General features: G+C 48.5%; 1 protein-coding gene across 1 annotated transcript in view; it reads left to right on the top strand.

Annotated features, from left to right (window-relative positions):
* LOC129384082 (calcium-activated chloride channel regulator 2-like) overlaps window positions 1-21,571 on the top strand; it is a 46,869-nt gene that overhangs the window by 19,687 nt on the left and 5,611 nt on the right. Inside the window, exon 3 of the mRNA XM_055069193.1 lies at window positions 6,085-6,194. Within this exon, the coding sequence (XP_054925168.1) occupies window positions 6,085-6,194 (110 nt within the window). The remainder of the gene's footprint in view (window positions 1-6,084; window positions 6,195-21,571) is intronic.

Genomic DNA, 21,571 nt, shown 5'->3' with positions numbered 1-21,571 from the left:
GGTGTGTTAGCGTGTCGAATTGAGAATAAAGGAATGCTGTGCACAAGGCCAAGGACAGGGACCGGCAGCTGACACTACGCTCTTCGACGACGCTACGTGGAATACCTGCCCGGCGACCATGTTTGGGTTTGGACCCCGATACGCCGACGAGGACTCAGTGATAAACTATTGCAACGGTATTTCGGACCCTACAATATCACTCATAATGGCAAAGCCTCTAGCGCAATTCAAAAAGACAGGGGCGTGACAGAGACGCAGGACAGCGCTAACTTTCAACTGACGTCTGTTTAAACACAGTGGCAGATATATAGTAAAGAAGGTATGAAAGATACAAAAGACACAAAAATACAAAAGGTAAATCACACTCCACGCATGCGCACACCATTACGGTCAAGGAACGCAATTTCCTTGTCAGAAAGATTAACTGACGACGTACTAACCCAGTCTGCTCCCGTTTTTCAAATCATCCGGGCGTCGATTATTTCACGCATGCAGCGGTATTTGCTTCTGGCCTCTACTGCACATGCGCCAAGCATTGGCTTCCCCGTTTTACTGGGACAATCATGGCAATGTTCAGAAAGGATCCCATCACTTGATTTTGCAACATTTCACATGTGTTCTGCAACCTTTTCATTGAAGCATCTGCCAGTTTGCCCTATCTATACCGGACCACAAGTTAACGGAATGCGGTAAACCACCTCTTGTCCTGTCATGATACCCGTCAGCCTGAGCGAGCAAGCCAGTCGGCTTTCTGTGGCTGGTTATCCCAAAGATGTGCTTGTTTCCGTGACGCAAGACTTGGTGAAACAAGTGCAAGAAAAGCCGCGGCGAACAATCCACCGGAAGGGAAAAGATGGCGGTGATTCCGTACATGCATGATATCTCCCATATGCTGAAAGTGTTGCCAATAAGGCGAATGTCAAGTTGATATTCTCTGCCCCAGACAAACTATCAAAGTTGTGGAAGCTTCCGGACCCTTTTTCCAAGTGATCAAGGGTATGTAAAGTGAAGCATAGAAATAAGTTTGCGGAGTGCTCGAAAGGGATCGTTTACCGTATTCCGTTAATTTGTGGTCGGGTATACATAGGGCAAACTGGCAGATGCCTCAATGAAAGGCTTGCAGAACAAACGCAAAATGTGGCAAAACCAAGGGACGGGAACCTTTCTGAAAATTGCCATGATTGTCCCAGCAAAACGTGCAAGCCGATGTTCGGCGCATGCACAGTAGATGCCAGAAGCAACGATCGTTGCATGCGTGAAATAATGGAAGCCCGGCTGATTCGAAAAAAAAAGGGAGCGGACTGTGTGGGTACATCGCCAGTTAATCTTTCTGACAACGAAATCACGTTCCTGGACGGTAATGATGTGCGCATGCGTAGAGTATGATTTCTCATTTGTATTTTTGTATGTTTTGTATCTTTCATACCTTCTTGGCGTTATATCTGCTTCTGCGTTTCAATAAACGTCAGCTGAAGTTACCGCTGTCCTAGCTGAAGTTACCGCTGTCCTGTGTCTCTGTCACGTCCCTGTCTTCTTGAATTGCGCTAAAGGCTTTGCCGTTATGAGTAAACCGTACCAAGTAGCCCAAGAATCAGTCTTGACCTAGAAGATCTTCTGACGCATTGGCACGCTGGACTCAGGCTGCTGCTGCTGATGATGATGTGTTGTCCGTGTTAGAGACTGCCCTGCGAAGCTCTCATCATGATTATTATTACTCTGGTGAGTTGTTCTAATCAAATATGGGCACTTTATTAATGCGTAAAAGACAGAGTTAGGCGCGCATTTCGTATGAAAAAGTTTGCTACTACGTTCACCGCTCCCTGAAACAAGCCCCCATAAAACGAATTGCTCATGGCTGCTAATCCGACGGCGTGTTATGTAGATTATTTACATTGTTAACTCAAAATACCATAGTAGCAATCACCTGAAAGAAAAGTTTCGTGGTTAAGGTCGAGAGCCAATCAGCAGGCGACGAAATGTTTCATGGTGGCCCTCAGTAGCCTTTATTGACAATATGGCGCGGACCTCGAACAACGTTAGCAACCGACTGTACTTATGGCGAGGCAAGCATTGTTCGCGAAACTCGTCAGTGCCGTACAAGCTCGAATTGAAACCAAAAAGCAGTTTTTTACAGCGCCAGTTGCAATGCCTAAACTACACTCGGAGTACTGCAGCAAAGCTTAGGCTGCCTAGAAAATAGAAAATTCAAGCACCTTCTGCTTCACCATGTCTCGATCCAGCGTTTTTTAACTCTACAACCGGATAACTATTCTCTTCGTCAGTACATAAAAGAGAACCTCGCAAACCTGCATAAGGAAGACACAACAAGCCTTACATATTTCACTTGATTTTTGACCCTCTACCGGGGAATTATACCTTCAATGTGTCCAATACTACTAATGAATGACGGTTCGGATTCTGTCTGGCTGCAGCCATACAGTCCAAAATTCATATTTCAGAAAAAAATTTGGGCCGAGCGGCCTGTGTTAGATCTCCAAGCAGGTTCGTCATCTATATTCCTCAAGCAATAAACACCAGTAAATTGCTCAAGTAAGTTGAACGTGTAGCACAGTAAAAGGAGTATATATTGGTAGATTCTTTTCCGTATTCTGCAAACAGCTGTAAGCCTAAATTAGTTTTACTTCAAATTACCGCCATTAAACACGTGAAGAACCGCCTAATTTTGAATAGTAGTTGAAGAAGCCAAGTGGGGCTAGTATAACACAAACTGCAATGTTAGTCAAGTCCCAGTGTTACTTCCGAACGTTTCTGTGAAGAAATGCAAAAAATTCGATATTATACCATGAACTAATCGTCGTGAGCAAACATGTAGCACATTACAATGAAGGTAAATGTTGTAGAAGTCATATATAGACAGCGTTTGTGATATAATTGTTGCACCGCTGCTGGTATGGTATCATAACTGGATTCTTGTATGCTATGTTATTGCGGTTGTCGATCCGCGCATGAAAAATCCGCACTGGGCTGGTCTGCGCTCCTTCGGCTGGCACGGTAGCGTTGCCTTTGAGAACTGTATTGTCGTCTAAGAAATAAGCTCTTTGAATAACGTTTCCCGAACGAAGACATCGTAAAGACATATTTGAGACGACCGCCATAAGTATACAAGCAGAGGGAACGAGGGCGAACAAACGAAAACACTGCAGAAGGCGCCCGGACGCCCCCCCGAACTAGCCACCATACCCGAACTGCAGCAGACGACAAGCGCGAGTATTTGCCGTGACGTCACACGAGCGGCGCTCGCAGCACCCCTGTAGTTCGTTCACAGGGTTAATAAAATGAATCATTCAATTAGTGGCACCAGCTACCTACTCGTCAATCCCATATTTCTTCGCGACGAAGCCCTACATGCCTGTCACAACGAGCCAACCTGTGGTCACTTGGGCTACGCCCACACATTGGCAAGAATTAGGCTAAAGTACTACTGGCAGAGACTTGCGGCGGTCGTGAAACGTTACATCCAGACTTGCCGCCAGCGCCGCAAAGCCCTACCCGGCAAGCCCGCTGGACTGCTGCATCCTGTTCAGACCCCGCAAGTGCCGTTAGAGCAAATTGGCTTATACCTTGTAGGTCCGTTTCCACTGTCTACTGCCGGCAATAGAAAGATAATCGTCGTCACAGATTATCTTACTAGATACGCCGAAACAGGTGCTATCCAACCTGCAACAGCAGTCGAAGCAGCGCGAGTTTTTGTCGAAGCCGTCGTCCTAAGGCATGGCGCTCCCGCATTGGTCATGACAGAGGTACTGCGTTCACGGCCGCACTTCTGGTTACCGTTTTGCGACTAAGACCATGGCTTATCATCCCCAAACCAATGGGCTGACAGAACGTTTAAATAAGACTCTGGCAGACATGATGAGTATGTACATCGACGTCGACCAGAAGAACTGGGAGGAGATTTTACCATATTTTACATTTCCGTATAACACGGCTCGCCAAGAGACAACGCGCATGACACCTTTGAACTTCGTTTACGGCCGGGTAGTGACAATGTTGGACGCATTGCTCGCACACGGGTGCGGTGACGACTAGACTGCTGCCGAGGAGTTTACGCAACGCGCAGAGGAAGCCAGGCAGCTTGCGCGTTTGCGAATCCAAGAACAACGGGACTACGATGCCAGACACTGCAATCTTCAGCACAGATCCGTCACGTACAACGTCGGTGACCAGGTGTGCGTCTGGACTCCTATTCCTTGTCGGGTGCTACGTGAGAAGCTCCTGCGTCGATGCTTCGGGGAGTACACTGTTCTGCGCCGCATCAGGGATGTGAATTATGAAGTTGTCCCCGACAGTCATAACTGGCCCAAACGCCGGCGGCATCTGCCCGAGGTTGTGCACGTGCTTCGTATGAAGACATACTTTTCCTAATGACCTCAACTTTGCACCGTCTGTGCACTGCCTGTGGAGGTTGGTGCATCGGGACGATGCCTTTTTTCAAAGGCGGGGCAAATGCCACATCCTACATGGTCGCCGCGGCTATGTGCCAGGCGACGAAAACGACGCTGAAGTAGCGCGCGGGTAGGAAAACAGACGACAACGACATCGCGTCCACTGCTCTGATAAAGTGCTTTTATACGTCCTCTACACCAGCTTTCCCGTCTCCGACTAGGCCGTGACAATATTCACGAACATCATTTCCAATAAAATAAGGGCAACAGTGGAATTCAGTCAACTAAGGCAACAGGCTAGCTTCAGGAAGGGATCATCTATAATGCATAACATCCATGTCATCAATCAGGTAATCGAGAAATCCGCAGATAACATTCAGCCGCTCTATATGGCTTTGATAGATTACGCAAAGGCATTTCATTCAGTACAGATACCAACAGTCATAAGGGCATTACGTAATCAAGGAGTACAGGACGCTTATGTAGATATACTGCGAAATATCTACAGAGATTCCACGGCTACCATCATCCTCCACAAAAATAAGTAGGAAGATTGTTATAAGGAAATGAGTCAAGCAAGGAGATAAAATTTCCAATGATATTGAGTGCGTACTTGTAAGAAGTATTCAAGCTATTAAACAGGGAAAGCTTAGGAGTGAGTCTCAACGGCGAATATCTCAGCAACCTTCGGTTTGCAGATGACATTGTCCTGGTCGGCAACACTGGGGACGAGATACCTTAATAGAGAGTGTGTAAGAGTGGGGTTGAAGATTATTATGCAAAAAAAGAAAGATAATAATAAATGGGCTAGAAAGGAAACAAGAAATCAGGATCGCCAGTCAGCCTGTAGAGTCTGTGAAGGAGTAACTTACCTAGATCAATTACAGGGGATCCTCATCATGAGAAGGAAATTTACAGAAGAATAAAAATGGGTTGGAGTGCATACGGAAGACATTGTCAGATCCTGACTGGAAGCTTACCATTATCATTCAAAGAAAGGTGTACAATCAGTGCATTTTACCGGTGCTGACATATGGGGCAGAAACTTCGACTGAATAAGAAGCTCGAGAACAAGTTAAGGACCGCGCAAAGGGCGATGGAACGAAGAATGTTAGGCTTAATGTTAAGAGACTGGGAGAGAACGGTGTAGATCAGAACGCATACGGGGCTAGCCGACATTCTTATTAGCATTAAGAGAAAAATGGATCTGGGCAGGTCACGTGTAAGTTAGATAACCGGTGGACCATTAAAGTTACAGAATTGGTTCAAAGAGAAGGGAAGTGCATTCGAGGAAGGGAAAAGACTCAGTCTGGCGATGGAATTGGGAAACTTGCAGGCGCTAGGTTGGAACAGGTTGGCGCAGGACAGGGGCACTTGGAGGTGGCAGGGAGAGGGCTTCGTCCTCCAGTGGGCATACAATAGACTGATGATTATTATCACTTTGTATAGGGCGTTTAACACAAATAATTCTAATGTAACATCACGCCGTTTTTCTTGGCATAAATGAAAAACCGAAGCAGCATATCTTGTAGACTGATTAGATGAAGCCAAGGGATGCTTGTCTGGTATCCATTATTGTCGAGCGAGAGAGGCAGCTAGTGAACGTATTTTTAATATAGCAATAGCGCCGCACCTCCACTCTCCGTTGACAAAGTGTTGATCACGTTTTCTATTTCAGCGTATGCCTTCGTTCACGCATGGGCGAAATTCAGGTACGGTGTGTTCGAAGAGTATGGCAGCATCTATGACGACAACAATCCTTTTACCTACTGCACGCCTGACGGAAAGGTTGGTGGCAATCTTTTGACTTAAGTCCTCTTAAGTTATGACTAGACAAAGAGAATAACAAAAGCACGGGTATATTCACGGATTAACGCTTACCACACAAGGCATTCGTGACGTGTAGTCTTTGCTATGAAATCGACCTTTGGTAAGTACAGGAACGGTGCATCGGAAAGAATATACTAAAGGGCGAAATGCTCAAAATTCCTTTGAGCAGAGGGATTTAAGTGCACCAATCGAAATCATAGAAATTTCTTTGTTTTGATCTGTCTAATGCGCTGTGTCTCGACCTAAACATGGCCGCTTGATAGAAAGGCACGTCGAACTGCCGTGTCTGTACAAGACAGCATTTAGGCTCACCTTTTACAAACCCAACCGTCTTGCAGTGTCGTGCAGCGTAAAATAAGGGCATTTTTCGACAGAATGTTTGATCTAGTGTGCGCCAGAATTCGCTAGGATGGCGTGGATGAATGGATGGATGGATGGATGGATGGATGGATGGATGGATGGATGGATGGATGGATGGATGGATGGATGGATGGATGGAAAAATTTTATTGTGGTCCATTAGGTCGCACTAGCTTCCTAGCCCGATGCGGGCCACTCCCAAGTTGGGACCGAAAGGCCAAGCCTATCGGCGGCTTCGCGGGCCCGTTGGACTGCCCATAGCTGTTGTTCGAATGTGAAACTGCGTAGAGCTGCGTCCCACTGCGCTTCAGTGTTGTCTTGTCACAGCTTAACTCGGAGCAATGTCAGAGCATGAGATTAACATTTGTTGTGTCGTTACATCGATAGCATGTCGTAGGTGTAGAAACTTGGGATAGATCTTGTTGATTAGAAGCGGTTTCGGATAGGGTCTTGTTTGCAATAGTCTTAGCGTAATGACCTGAGCTGTATTTAGTTTACTATGTGGAGGGGTGAAGACCCTGCGTCCTACGTAGAAGCGCTTGGTTAGCTCGTTGAACGTGAGGAGGTTATTCCTGCAATCTGGAACCTCAGGATCTTTTTGCCTTGTGGCTGCGCGGTTGGCAATTGCTCGTGCAGAATCGCGGGGAGATTCGTTGAGGCTCGCGGGAGCACCGGCGATTTCTCCCATATGAGAAGGAAACCAGATGATCGTGTGGAGTTTGACGACCTTTGCGTCGAGAATGGCTAGGGCCTGTCTCGACATGACCCATTTGGCAAATGCTCGGACGACTGCCCAAGGATCGCTGTGGATCCTGGATCTCTTTGGGTCTAAAAGTGCCAATGCGATGGCTACCTGTTCTGCAATTTCTGGTTCTATGGTGCACGTGGAAACCGAGTTGACTTCACCTTTGCCGTTCAGAAGGACCGCTGTGAAGGCTCGTGTATTTGACATGAAAGCAGCGTCGACGAAGAAGCATCTTTCAGTCTGATTTTCAGCTTTCGCTAGTAGGGCTTTGGCTCTGGCTTGCTTTCTGCTTTCTTCGGGAGCTCTTTGAGAATTTTTGTAGGGTTACTACATAGTTCTGTAATTGGTATACCAATCTGTATACCTAATGTATGTATGTCTAATGAACTGGGCTCTTTCTTGTGCCTCGCCAATTTCCATGAATATTTCAGTTTCAATGTACATAGGTAACCCAAAAGCTACCTTAATTATCTTCCTTAACAATGAATTGAGTTTGACTCTTTCGGATCTCTGCCACTAGTACATGGCTCCATAGGCGAAGTGACGTAGCACAAAGGCGTGAACTAGTCTGATGACGTTGTCTTCTCCAAGCCTATGTAGGTGGTTAGTTACTCGTTTGGTGAGCCTGATTGCGTTGTCCAGTTTCTTAGCAATACGTACAATAATTTCATTATTGGACCCGTTGGCTTCGATCACCCAGCCCAGAACGCGCATGGAGCCCACTCTTGGGATGACGCTTTCGTTGCTCGTATAGAGCATTATGTCGTTCTCCCTACGAGGAAGCCATCCCATCGATTTGCAACCTCGTCGCTTAAGTCGGTATAGTAGGAGTTCCGATTTCTTGGGTAAGCATCGGAGTACAATTGGAACGAGGTGCTCTGCAGTGACGCTTACAGAGTCTTGGAACCTTTGTTTTACTTCTCCGTCGCTGTCTCCAGTACACCATATTGTGTCGTCATCCGCGTAAATCATGTATTCTGTGCCTTGGATGTCGTCGAATCTTCTGGTGAGACCCATCGTGGAGATATTGAAAAGAGTGGGCGACATGACCGCTCCTTGGGGTGTACCTCGGTTGGCTAGCTTCATTGTATGTGATGCTAGGTCCCCAGCTTTGAGCGTGGCAATCCTTCCTCTGAGAAAGGCTTCGTCATATTGATGAAAGTGAATACCCAGACGGAGGTTCAAAATGATTTTGAGTGTAATTGTAGGGATATTATCAAAAGCTTTATCCATACCTAGTCGCAGTATTGTTATCGTGTGCCTAGTCTTGTGGCTCATTATTTTATTCTTGAGTCGGTGCGCGGCATCATGCATAGATAGACCAGGTTTGAAGCCGATCGTCGTGTGAAGGTAAACATCGTGCTCTTGCAGGTACCGAGCTAATCGATTGAGTATTGCATGTTCAGCAACCTTTCCCACGCACGATATGAGTGAGATTGGTCATAGATTCTCGAGGCCAAGGGGCTTGCCCGGTTCGGGGATTAAAACGGTGGGGACAGTCTTCCATTTGGCAGGAACGTCACCGTCCCTCCACATGTCATTAATTAGTTGCGTCAAGTACTCATGTAGTCGTCATCCACATGGCGGAGCATTTTGTTATACTGACAGTACCAGGGGGCAGATCTTCCGTTGAGGCCCTGTAAAGCCCCCACCGTAACATCTTCTACTGTAAACTCAGCATGTGAAGTTGGGATGCTTGTTCCTATATATTCCAATCGAGGAGGGGGCGGCTGCTGCGTGTCCTCGGCGGATAGATGATAGGATAGGATAGGACTAGCTGTGCAATAACTTCTGACTAGGATAAGTCATTCTGTGCCACGCGCAAGATTTTACTTAACGCGTAGCGTTGATTCGATTTTGTGCTGGTTTCGCCTAGTAGGTGCTTCAGTAGATTCCAGGTTCCTCCTTCTCTCATTCCGCCATCTACAGAGTTGCAAACGTCATCCCACTGTTGCTTAGAGAGGGTTTTGGAGTGCTCTTCTATCGCTCGATTAGTTTCGGCGATTTTTTTTCTCAGCCTACGATTGAGTATGTGAGCCTTCCATCAGTCGAGTAGGCATTGTTTAGCTTCCATGAGGTGCGCCAATCGGCGGTACATCTTGTCGATAAGGAGATCCGTTAGCACCCCTTTAGTCGCGGCGCCAACGTCCTTCCTTATTTGTGCGGTCCAGATGTGCGGTTCACTTCTCCAATTACCATTTTCTTTCTGATTTTACGGAATTCGTCCAAGTGTACGACCTGGAATTTGCTTGGTCTATTGTGTCCAATCTCTAACCCGATTGTTAATATATTATGATCGCTACCCAAGTCACGGTGCAAGTTAGCCCAGATGGGTTCCGAAACGTTGCGAACAAAAGTGAGATCAGGTGTCGTATCTCGACATGTCTATGAGCCACATCTAGTTGGGAATACTGGGTCCGTGCGGAACCGTTTCGCAGGTAGTGACTTCGAAGTTATTGCCTCCAATTATGAGCCTGATTCTTGAGTACTTGTCCGCGTTGTGTGCTAGCAATCATGATATTCTGCTGATAGTCGGGATATATTACGTCATCGCTGGTCCGCGACGGGTTAAGCCCGACCGCTTCAACGATGGCCCTCCCGATGACGCTGGGCCCAGTCTTGGTTATATTAGGTACTCCCTTTGGTCGGAGCAATCTTAATGTCTTTCCTCGGCATCTGTGGTCATGCCGGAGTGCGCTCACTCTCCGTTTCTTCCATTTATCCCCATTGGTCTTCAACCTGGACGACCCGCTGACGCAGTGGCCAGCCAGAGTCGAAGTGCGTACGTTGCGGTCTACTCGGCCAGCTACGGCACTCGATCTCTTCGAAGGTGCTGTTTTCCAGCCATTTCTCTCAGTAAATTCTCCGGGGGGGGGGGGGGGGGGGGGGTAAACCGTCCCCATCCACAATCATATCCGCCATCTCCGGCCCTTCCAGCGGCAGCGCCGTTTGGCTCGTAGTCGCCGTTAAGCCTAGCAGAACGGCGGTGCGGTCCGATCACAGAAATTCTCAGAAAATGGGAAATTGTCCACCCACCGTGAAAATCTTGGTATCGGAGTAACCCATGGCAATTTACACGTCGATTGGTACACTTTTTCGGAGGATCGGAGGTGATTTCACGACTGAAAGCGTTTGAGAAATTGGGAGCCCATGTTTCCACATCTGCATTGCTCGGCGCTTCTTTGCTTCCCCAACGGCATGGAGGCTGCTTAAACATAGTTGACGCGCCCTAGAAGAGACGCTGGCTACAATGATGTGCACTGGCGCGAACTGGTTGGTGGGGGCGATGCACTGGTTCTTGGTGGAGTTCGCTGGCGCGCAAAGGAACCTCGGCTGCCTCCATATGATTTGAACTTGTGTCAGTGTAAAATTCGGTGGAAGAGAGAAGCCAGGGTAGTGAAAAATAAAATAATTGATTCGATGTTAATAGAGGTAGCGGACCGTTATCCTAAGTGACGATACATCTTGAGGCTCCGTATGTGCGTGTCGCTTCACAAATGTGAAGGTGTATGCACGCTATGACACTAACCATCAGTTTTGTTTCTCGCGTGCGTTTGACGCTGCGAAGCATTGGGTTATTGAACGACAATGCTCAAATGCTGCTAATGTATCATGTTTTCGTTTCTTTTAGGCTTGCGGCAATGGCGAGAACCGCAATGCTTGTACACCTTTTCTCGCTCATTCACCATGTCAGTGTCACACCTATGGTGCGTTGTTTGTAATTCTTATGTAGTGGCGTTTTGGAAAATTGGAGGTGTGGACGCCACCGACGACTGCGAGCTATTAGAATGATGTGATGATGACACTATAAGGAAGCTCGCCACAATATATCAAAAAGACCCCGAGAAACCGGCCACTGTACGAAATCATCGTACCAAGAAACCAGCTCAAGCAAGTGCTGGGTTTTCACTTGGCTCATTTCAGTGAAACATGAATAGTATTGTAGCACCCACCAACGCCGCTACGCGCGGATGCTAGAGCTCGGCGCCCTCTGTCGTCCCTGAAGAAATGACAAAAGTAATGTGGGGTTGCGCGCCCTCGCGGCGCAAGCACGAGACGTGCTTGTCTGTTAGAAGAGCCTGCTACGCTGGTCCTCCGGTTCTGGCGCTGCGCTGCAACCCCTTGGTTCCTGACGTTGGTGACTCCGGACTAGGATATGACCGACCCCAGCTACCTATCGCCCTCACGCAACCTTCCACCCGACGGTACCTCGTGCCCTCAGGACGTCGCAGCTCTACAACTTCGCCTGCCCACGTTCTGGCGCAACGACCCACAAGATTGGTTCACCCAGGTCGAAGCGTCCTTCGATCAACACGACATCACCTCGGAGACTTCTCGATATCACCGCTTACTTGCCAACCTCTCTTCTGAGATTGCTCAGGAGGTGGCGGACGTCATCGCTGCTCCTTTGGGGGATGCCGCATACCAGCAACTGAAGCCGAGTATTTTGTACTGCACCTCCGAGAAGCTTTGAGATCTCCGCCCGTCCAGTTGCTCAATAGCATGTGACGACTCCTAGACTGCAGCAACGTCGACGGGTACGGTGCGCTGTTGAAGGAGCTGTACCTGCAGCGCTTGCCGCAGTCCACCCGCCTTGCATTGGCTGCTGCAGGAGACTTGACCCTTGGCCGTCTCGTCCAGCCTGCTGTTCGAGTCCACGGCGCGACGTTTATATTTGTCGCCACCCTCTCCAGCACCAGAATCATCTATCATGGCCCGCTTAGAGCCCCGGATCGACCAGTTCGCCGTCGCCATCGTCACCCTTTGGGCGTCCTGTGATGACCAGTGCGGCTCCTCCTCACGTTCCAGCCGCTGTCTCTCTTCTCTGAATGCTGTCGTCAAAGTTCCCCTACTTGCTGGTACCATTGCGCTTTCCAGCACCGACCCCGCCAGTGCAAGTCCCCATGCCAGTGGCCTGGAAATGCACTGTGAGATCACTGACGGCGGCATGTGACCTCGCCTTACAACCCGACATCCTTTTCATCCTCATGGGTCGTATTTCCGGCCTGCGTTTCCTTGTACACACGGGAGCCGAGGTCCGCGTGCTGCTGTCCACCAAACGTGACAGCCCTTCTAAGTGGTCCTACGCTCCGCGCGGCAAACTCCATCGCCACGCTTGGTATATGGTCTCTCACTTTTAACGTTGGCCTGCGGCGCACGTTCCGGTGGGTTTTCATCGTAGCCGACGTCAATCAGCGTATGCTCGGCTCTGACTTCTTGACCCATTTCGGCCTCGACGCCAGCATGCGCCTCCGTCGCCTGATTGACAGCAAGAGGAGACTGTCCATCCCTGGAGTCTTGTCTGCTGTCTCTCCCACTGGCATACGCCCGCTGATTCTACCATGCCTGTACGCTGGCATCCTCGGTGACTTTCCTGAGGTGACGAGGCTGTGCACATGAAATCAGCCAACCAAGCACAGCGTAACCCTCCAGATTGTCATGGGTGGTCCAACCGTCGCAGCTCGTCTGCACTGCCTCTTCTGTAAGCGCCTGGTCATTCCTAAACGGGAATTCGAGCGCATGCTCCAGATGAGTATTATTCGCCCTTCGTCCAGTAGTTAGGCCTCCCGCTCCACCTGGTGCCCAAGAAAGAACCAGGTGACTGGTGTCCGTTCGGCGACTACCGGGTGCTCAATTCTCACACGGTCCACACTAGCTATCGCCTTCCACACATCCAAGATTTCACAGGCCACTTCTAAGGATGCAAAATATTTAGTAAAGTGGACCTTGTGAAGGCCCGTCACCGAATCCCCGTTAAGCCTGCCGATATTTCGAAAACAGCCAATACTACACCCTTCGTCCTGTTTGAGTATGTGCGGATGCCATTTGGGCTAGGCAACGTTGCTCAAACGTCGCAAAGACTCATTGCTGAGGTAGCGCGTGGACTCCTGGCTGTATTTGCGTAGGCCGACGACATCCTCGTCGTGAGTGCTAATCCACAAAATCGTGAACTTCACCTCCGGTAGCTTTTTCAACGCCTTCAACAATTTGCCTTCGTTGTCAACCTCCAGAAATGCGTCTTCACGTCTTCCGAGCTTGTGTTTCTTGGTCACCACATCTCGGCTCTCGGAATCTGTCCGTTGCCTTCCCACGTCCAGGTCATGCAAGACTTCCCGACGCCCACTGCCCTAGGTCATCTGCGTGAGTTCCTGGGCCTGCTGAATTTATCCCGGAGCTTTATTCCGGACTGAGCTGAGCTGTTGCTCCCATTGACTGACCTTCTTCGCACGACCAAGGGCTGCTCGTCCACGATTTCCTCGTCTCCAGAATGTGAAGCTGTTTACGGGGCGGCCAAACAAGCCGTCGCCGATTCGGTGCTTCTCATCCACCCGAGAACTAATGTGGCTACTCGCATCATGGTGGATGCTGCCAGTGTGGGCATTGGTGCTGTTCCATAGCAGCAAATTGACTCCGAGTGGCGTCAACTGAGCTGCTCACTACTCCACCATCCAGCATTTCCGGTACTCTAGGAGCGTCAACCATTTCATGTTACAACGGGTCATAAACCTGTGGTTTATGTTTTCAGTGCATACTTTTCCAAGTACGTCGCACGTGGACTTCGTGAATTCACCTATATATCTGAGTTCACTACGGATATCCGTCCCATCAAAGGCACCGAAAATTAAGCAGATGATGCTCTTTCCCGCATCACCTCCCTCGGCACTTCTGCATCAACTGTGAACTGGAAACGTCTAGCTCGGGCCCACATGGACGACCCTGACCGGTAAGCGCTGCGTGATCATCTCTGTTCTCTCTGTCTGCAACTCGTTCATCACCCGTTCGTACCTGGCTCACTCTGGTGTGATGTGTCAGCGGCTGCAGCTCACCCTTCATTCCGGCTACCTTCCGACGTGCGGTGTTCTAATGCTTTCGCCATAACTGCCACGTAGCGCCTCGTTACAAAGCGCAACGTCTGACCAAGTTTTAACGACGATGTTCGCCAGTGGGCACGTTCGTGCCTCGCGTGCCAGACAGCCAAAGTGACCCACCACACGAAGACTCCCACAAATTATTTTTTGCCACCTGGCTGTTGTTTTGACTACGCCCATCTTCATTTGCCAGGACCACTTCCTCCCTGTCACGACTGCAGGTACATTTTAACAGTGATTGACCGCGTCAACCGTTGGCCCGAAGCCGTGCCGATTCCCATTATCACTGCGGAAACAGTGGCCAAGCCTTCGTTTCAGCATTGGTTTCCCTGTTGGGCTGCCCCAGCATCGTGGCCACTAATCGCGGCCGGTGATTTGACTATAGCGTCTTCAGTTCACCTCACCGCGTCCTTGGCGCTAAACACTGCCGTACTACTGCATATCATCCCTGTACCAGTGGTTTGGTTGAACGACGCCACCGTTAGATCAAGGCTGCCCTCACTGCGCGCCTAGATCTGGAGTACTGGGTCGCCTGCCTTCATATGGCGCTTCTCGGCCTGCGCCCTGTCCTTCGTCGCGACCTTAATTGGATGCTCTCCGGCCGAACTCGTCTATGGTACACCTCTGTGGCTTCCGAGAAACTTGTTCGTTCCTTTCAACCCTTCTTCCCAGCCGCTGCAGTACTTTTAATGCCTACAGGACTGCAACAAATTGAAACAGTGCTTTTCAGTATGAGAAAGCTGTGTTCTCTTTAGACGCTTTTTCCATAGGAATCTACCAGTATCCTTTAGACAAACCCAGTTTTGAGAAATATCTCTCATTTGCCACTTTTGTTACCACCACGTCCATACTGGGGATTGGCTCTGCATCTGGTTTCAATACATTGTTCAAACGTCTGAAATCAACGCATAGTCTACTTGAACCGTCGGCTTTCTTAACCACCGCTAATGGCGCGTTATAAGGAGAATCAGCTCTTTCTGTGATTAGTTCCCTCAACATCTCGTCTATTTCACTTTCAATCACTTCTATCACTGCCAGGGGCAGTGGATACTGCTTTACATGCACTGGTTCTGCCGTCGAACACTAGCTCGCACCGCACTCCTTCTATCTGTCCGAGACAATCTGAAAACACTTGCTCAGACTTGTGAATCAACCCCCTCAACTTCTCTACTTGTGTTGCCGCTAGGGATTGGTTCACCCTAACTCTCTCTACCCCCATGGCCTTCCTATCTATATAACTGTGCACTACCACGTGGTCTTCATCTTCTGCGATCACCATGCAAACTCTAGTCTTTGTCTCGTTCTTCCCCTTTTCTATCTCCTTTCTCTCTTCATACTTTTTCATCATGTTGATGTGGAAGGCCTTCTTGTAGTCCTGAACTGAGACTTCATAGTCCAACTCATTTTTCTTTTGGGTAACTGTAAAAGGTCCCTTCCATTGCATAAGCATCTTATTATTATGCTTGCGCAAAAGTACCTACACCTCATCTCCCGGTTCCAACTTTCGGTGCGTTGCTTTGCGTGCATAATATTCCTTCTGTATCTGTTTCGCCTGTGCCACCTTCTCGTGAGCCAATTCGCAGATTGACTCTAATCGGTTTCGGAGTTCTAGTACATGCGTGTATGTGGTTTTTTGCTCATTGTCCAATTCCTCCCTGGACCAAAACTCTTTAAGTATGGTTCATCATCATCATCATCAGCCTGCTTACGCCCAATGCAAAGCAAAGGCCTCTCCCAAACTTCTCGGACTATCCCGGTTATGTACTAATAGTGCCCATGTTGCCCCTGCAAACTTCTTAATCTCATCCGCCTACCTAACTTTCTGCCGCCCCCTGCTATGCTTCCCTTCCCTTGGAATCCAGTCCGTAACCCGTAATGACCATCGGTTATCTTCCCTCCTCATTACATGTCCTGCCCATGCCCATTTGCTTTCTTGATTTCAACTAAGATTTCATTACCTCACGTTTGTTCTCTCGCCCAATCTGCTCTTTTATTATCCCTTAACATTACACCCATCATTCCCATCATTCTTCTTTCCATAGCTCATTCCGTCGTCCTCAATTTAAGTAGAACCCTTTTCCTAAGGCCCAGGTTTCTGCCTCGCACGTGAGTACTGGTAAGACACAGCTGTTATACACTTTTCTCTTGAAAATAATGGCAACCTCCTGTTCATGATCTGAGAATGCCTGCCAAACGCGCCCCAGCCCATTCTTATTATTCAGATTACTTCAGTCTCATGATCCGGATCCGCGGTCACTACCTGCCCTAAGTAGATATATTCCCTTACCACTTCCAATGCCTCGCTACCTATCGTTAACTGCTGTTCTCTTCCGAGACTGTTAAACATTACTTTAGTTTTCTGCAGATTAATTTTTAGACCCACTCTTCTGCTTTGCCTCTCCAGGTCAGTGAGCATGCCTTGCAATTGGTCCCCTGAGTTACTAAGCAAAGCAATATCATCAGTGAATCGCAAGGTATTGAGGTATTCACCATTGACTCTTATCCTCAATTCTTCCCAGTCCAGGTCTCTGAATGCCTCCTGTAAACACGTTGTGAATAACATTGGAGAGATTGTATCTCCCTGCCCGATGCCTTTCTTTATTGGGATTTGGTTTCTTTTTTTATGGAGGACTGTGGTAGCTGTGGAGCCGCTATAGATATCTTTCAGTATTTTCACGTACGGCTCGTCTACACCCTGATTCCGTAATACCTCCAAGACTGCTGAGGTTTCGACACAATCAAATGCGTTCTCCTAATCAATGAAAACTATATATAAAGGTTGGTTATATTCCGCACATTTCTCCATCACCTGATTGATAGTCTGAATATAGTCCATTGTTGAGTAGCCTTTACGGAATCCTGCCTGGTCCTTTGGTTGACAGAAGTCTAAGGTGTTCCTGATTCTATTTGCGATTACCCTAGTAAATACTTTGTAGGCAACGGATAGTAAGCTGATAGGTCTATAATTTTTCAAGTCTTTAGCATCCCCTTTCTTATGGATTAGGGTTATGTTAGCGTTCTTCCAATGTTCCGGTAGGCTAGAGGGCATGAGGCATTGCGTATACAGGATGGTGAGTTTTTCTAGAACAATCTACCCACCATCCTTCAACAAATCAGCTGTTACCTGATCCTGCCCAGCTGCCGTCCCCCTTTGCATAGCTCCCAAGACTTTATTTACTTCTTCCGGCGTTGCTTGTGGGATTTCCAATTCCTCTAGACTATTCTCTCTTCCATTAACGTCGTGGGTGCCACTGGTACTGTATAAATCTATATAGAAGTCCTCAGCCACTTGAACTATCTCATCCATTTTAGAAACGATATTGCCGGCTTTGTCTCTTAACGCATACATCTGATTCTTGCCTATTCCTAGTTTCTTCTTCACTGTTGTTGGGCTTCCTCCGTTCTTGGGAGCATGTTTAATTCTATGCATATTATACTTCCTTAAGTCGCCTATCTTGCGCTTGCTGATTAACATGGAAAGTTCTGCCAGTTCTATTCTAGCTGTAGGGTTAGAGGCTTTCATACATTGGCGTTTCTTGATCAGATCTTTCGTCTCCTGCGATAGCCTACTGGTAGCCTGTCTAACGGAGTTACCACCGACTTGTATTGCACACTCCCTAATGATGCCCATAAGATTGTCGTTCATTGCATCAACATTAAGGTCCTCTTCCTGAGTTAAGGCCGAATACCTGTTCTGTAGCTTGACGGTATTGCTCTTACCGCTAACTCATTGATCGGCTTCTTATGTACCAGTTTCTTCCGTTCGCTTCTTAAGTCTAGGCTAATCCGAGTTTGTACCATCCTATCGTCACTTCAGCGCACATTGCCGAGCAGGTCCGCATCTTTTATGATACCAGGGTCAGCGCAGAGTATAAAGTCCGGCCATTCTAGTCTAGTTTTCTAGAATGGCGGGACTAGACATTTCTAGTCCCGCCATTCGGGCTCCTCCACGTCCCCTTTCGGTTATCCCGTTTGCTGAAGCAGGTATTCATTATCCGCGTACTATTTTGTTCTGCAAATTCTACTAATAACTCTCCCCTGCTATTCCTAGAGCCTATGCCATATTCCCCCATTGGGGCTTACAGCAATGACAACGTGGAGGCACTAAAACGCATCACAAAGAGCATCTTCAACTTCACAAGGGTCATATCACGAGTCGCCAGCAAAAGGGACGGACTGAAAGAGGACAACCTCATGAAAGCATTTCACGCCTTCCTCATCAGCCACGTAACCTACGCCGCCCGCTTCCTCAACTGGACGAAGACGGAGCTGAATACAATTGATACACTAATCAGAACAGTATTGAAAAAGGTCCGAATCTTTCCTAGAAACACTAGAACGGAACGACTCCTCGAATTAGGGCTACACAACACGGCAACCGAACTCTTTGAGAGACAGCGAAACTCCCAAATTAGTTGGCTCTCACACTCAAGGGCGAGCATCGAGATCTTACTAGAAGCAGGCATACAGCCCCTCTTCATGCCACCAGAGAAGTCGCAACTATGCGCAAACGCCAAGAGATCAATAGCCGTTGGTCCCATCCCACGAAACATACACCCCACCCACAACGAAGGGCGGAGAAAAGCGAGGGTGAAGACAATCCTTGACAACGTCAAACGTAGCGAATCGCAAGTCCTCTTCGTTGACGCGGCCAGATATTGGAATCGAGGCGCCTACGCGGTCTCTGGGGTGGACGCCCATGGCTCACTCGTCAACGCAGCCACGGTAGTTACCAACTTCACTCACGAAGCAGAAGAAATGGCCATCGCGATGGCTCTTCGAAGTTGCAAAGGAGCGTCAGTCATTTACTCGGGCTCAAGAACAGCTATTAGAACCATCTCGTCGGCCCTCGTCTTTAGGAAAGCAGCTACGGTTATCAACACCATCTTCTTCCAAGAAACGGGAGGAGACATCCTCGCGTACCCACACATCACATTGTTCCCGGCCCACGTGGGTGAAATATCCGGACCTGCTGACTGTAATCCGAACGAGCGGGCACACCAACTGGCGCGGGAGCTCACATTCCGCGTGTGCGGTCCGCCCTCTCGCTTCAACCCAGCCTGGAGGGACCTAGACAACGAAGGCCCGCTCGTATAATGCCCCGAAATCACTTCAAATCATGAGTTATCACGAACAATTTTTCCTCCTCCTCACCCAAAGCTAAAAAAAGCACAGGCCGTCACTTACAGACAGTTGCAGACTAGGACATACATCACACCAACAACACTAAGCAGGATCCATCCTGACCTTCCTACTGAATGCCCACACGGCGGCCACGAATACTCCAACTTCGAACACATGCTCTGGCTGTGCTCTGTCAACGCGAGCACGGACTATCCCGACCAGCCTTCCTGAGACTCAGCTCTCAGAAGCACAGAGCTCATCGCTCGATCAGCTCAATGCTGTCCAGAGGGCCCGGGCCGTCGCCGAAGGACTCTGTCTACCCGCCCCGACCTGGGTGGACCCGCCGGATTGATTTCCGTTCAGGACCTAAATAAAGTTCCAACTCTGTCACACTCCCCCACTGACTTGTTTCCAGCCTGCTTCTTGCCTACACTGGCATTGAAGTCGTCAATCAGTATAGTGTATTTTCTTTTGACTTTAGCCATGGCTGATTCCACGTCTTCATAGAAGCTGTCGACTTCCTGGTGATCATGACGGGATGTAGGGCCGCATACCTGTACGACCTTCAATTTGTACATCGTAATTAGTTTGACAACAAGGCTTACCACCCTCGAGTTAATGCTATAGAATTTCTGCATGTTACCAGCTACATCCTTATTAATCAGGAATCGGACTCCTAGTTCTCGTCTCTCCGCTAAGCCCCGGTAGCACAGGACGTGCTCGCGTTTTAGCACTGGATATTTTGTCCTCCTAACTTCCCTAAGCCCTGTTATACCCATTTACTGCCCTCTAATTCCTCCAATAGCACTGCTACACTCGCGTCACTAGATAACGTTCTAGCGTTAAACGTTGCCAGTTTCAGATTCCAACGGCTACCTGTTCGGACCCAGGTATTCTTAACATCTTCTGCTGCGTCACAGGTCTGACCGCCACCGTGGTCAGTTGCTTCGCAGCTGCTGGAGACTGAGAGCCGTGGTTTGATTGTTGTATTCATATAGGAGATTGTGGCCAAGTACTGCACCCGGGTGGCCAATCCTGCTCTGGTGATGGAGTGCGTTACCGGTTCTGGTAACCGGGATCAGGCCGCACTCCAGGCCTGCTTAAGAAATTTTGTCAACACGCGGTTTTTTTAGTCCGGTGGAAAATTGCGCAGCACCTGGATTCGAACCACGGTCCTCTTGCACGCGAGGCGGATACTCTACCTTTACGCCACCGCTGCACTTTCAGGATGGTTATTGGTCCTCTAATTGCTCTCCCATAAAGCATCTCCAATAGGGGAAATCCTAAGCTGGCCTGTGGCACTCCTCGGTAAGCGAGCAACAGTGCTGTCAGATACCTATCCCAGTCTTTTGGTCTTTCCTGACACGTCCTCATTATCATTGTTTTTAACGTTCCATTAAATCTCTCTACCCCACCGTTAGCCATCGGGTGGTATGGAGTGGTTAGCTTCTGATCTATGAACAACAGTCTGTTTACCTCCTTCAAATCCTCCGATGTGAAATTCGAGCCTCTGTCACTCAAAACATCCCTGGGCACGCCATGCCAACAATGCTTCGGCCACCTTAATGGTATCTACCGTTTTCAGTGCTACAGCATCAGGGTACCTGGTAGCTACGTCCACTAGCGTTAGCACATACCTATTCCCTTTTCCAGATATGGGACTAATAGGCCCTAGAATATCTATGGCCACTCTTTGAAATGGCAGCTCAACAATGGGCATATTTCCTTGAGGAACCTTTCCTACACGTCCCTTAGCCACCATCTTTTGGCATACCATCACATGATTTCACATACCATTTCACATCACTCTGCACCCCGATCCAAAAGAACTCTTCTGTCATCCTTTCTAACGTGTTCTTTATTCCTTGATGACCTGCCATTACACTATCGTGCCCTATCTTCAGTACTGTATCCCTGAGTTCCTTCGGGACAATCAACTGTAGCACTTCCCTACCTGAGCTAAACACACACTTCCGGTTCAATAGGTTATTCTTCTTTATAAACTTCACCACTGTCCTACTCCTTTTCCTTCGCACTTGTTCCCCTATCTTTACTTCGGACATTCGTATTAAGTCATTCTTGTTCTGTAATTCGTTAAATTCTGCAGCGGTTAGATTTAGTCCCTTAATGGCGGATACCTGCAAAGCTGTCACAGGTTCGGTACCACTATTTCTTGCTCGCGTTTGTACTGCCGCCGCTACATCTGTCTCTTGCATCTCCTCTTTTTGCGCTCCTGAG

The sequence above is a fragment of the Dermacentor andersoni genome, chromosome 9, assembly GCF_023375885.2.
Source record: "Dermacentor andersoni chromosome 9, qqDerAnde1_hic_scaffold, whole genome shotgun sequence".
NCBI lineage: Eukaryota > Metazoa > Arthropoda > Arachnida > Ixodida > Ixodidae > Dermacentor > Dermacentor andersoni.
The sequence above is the reverse complement of the archived record's forward strand: the minus strand, read 5'-3'. Positions and strand labels throughout refer to the sequence as shown.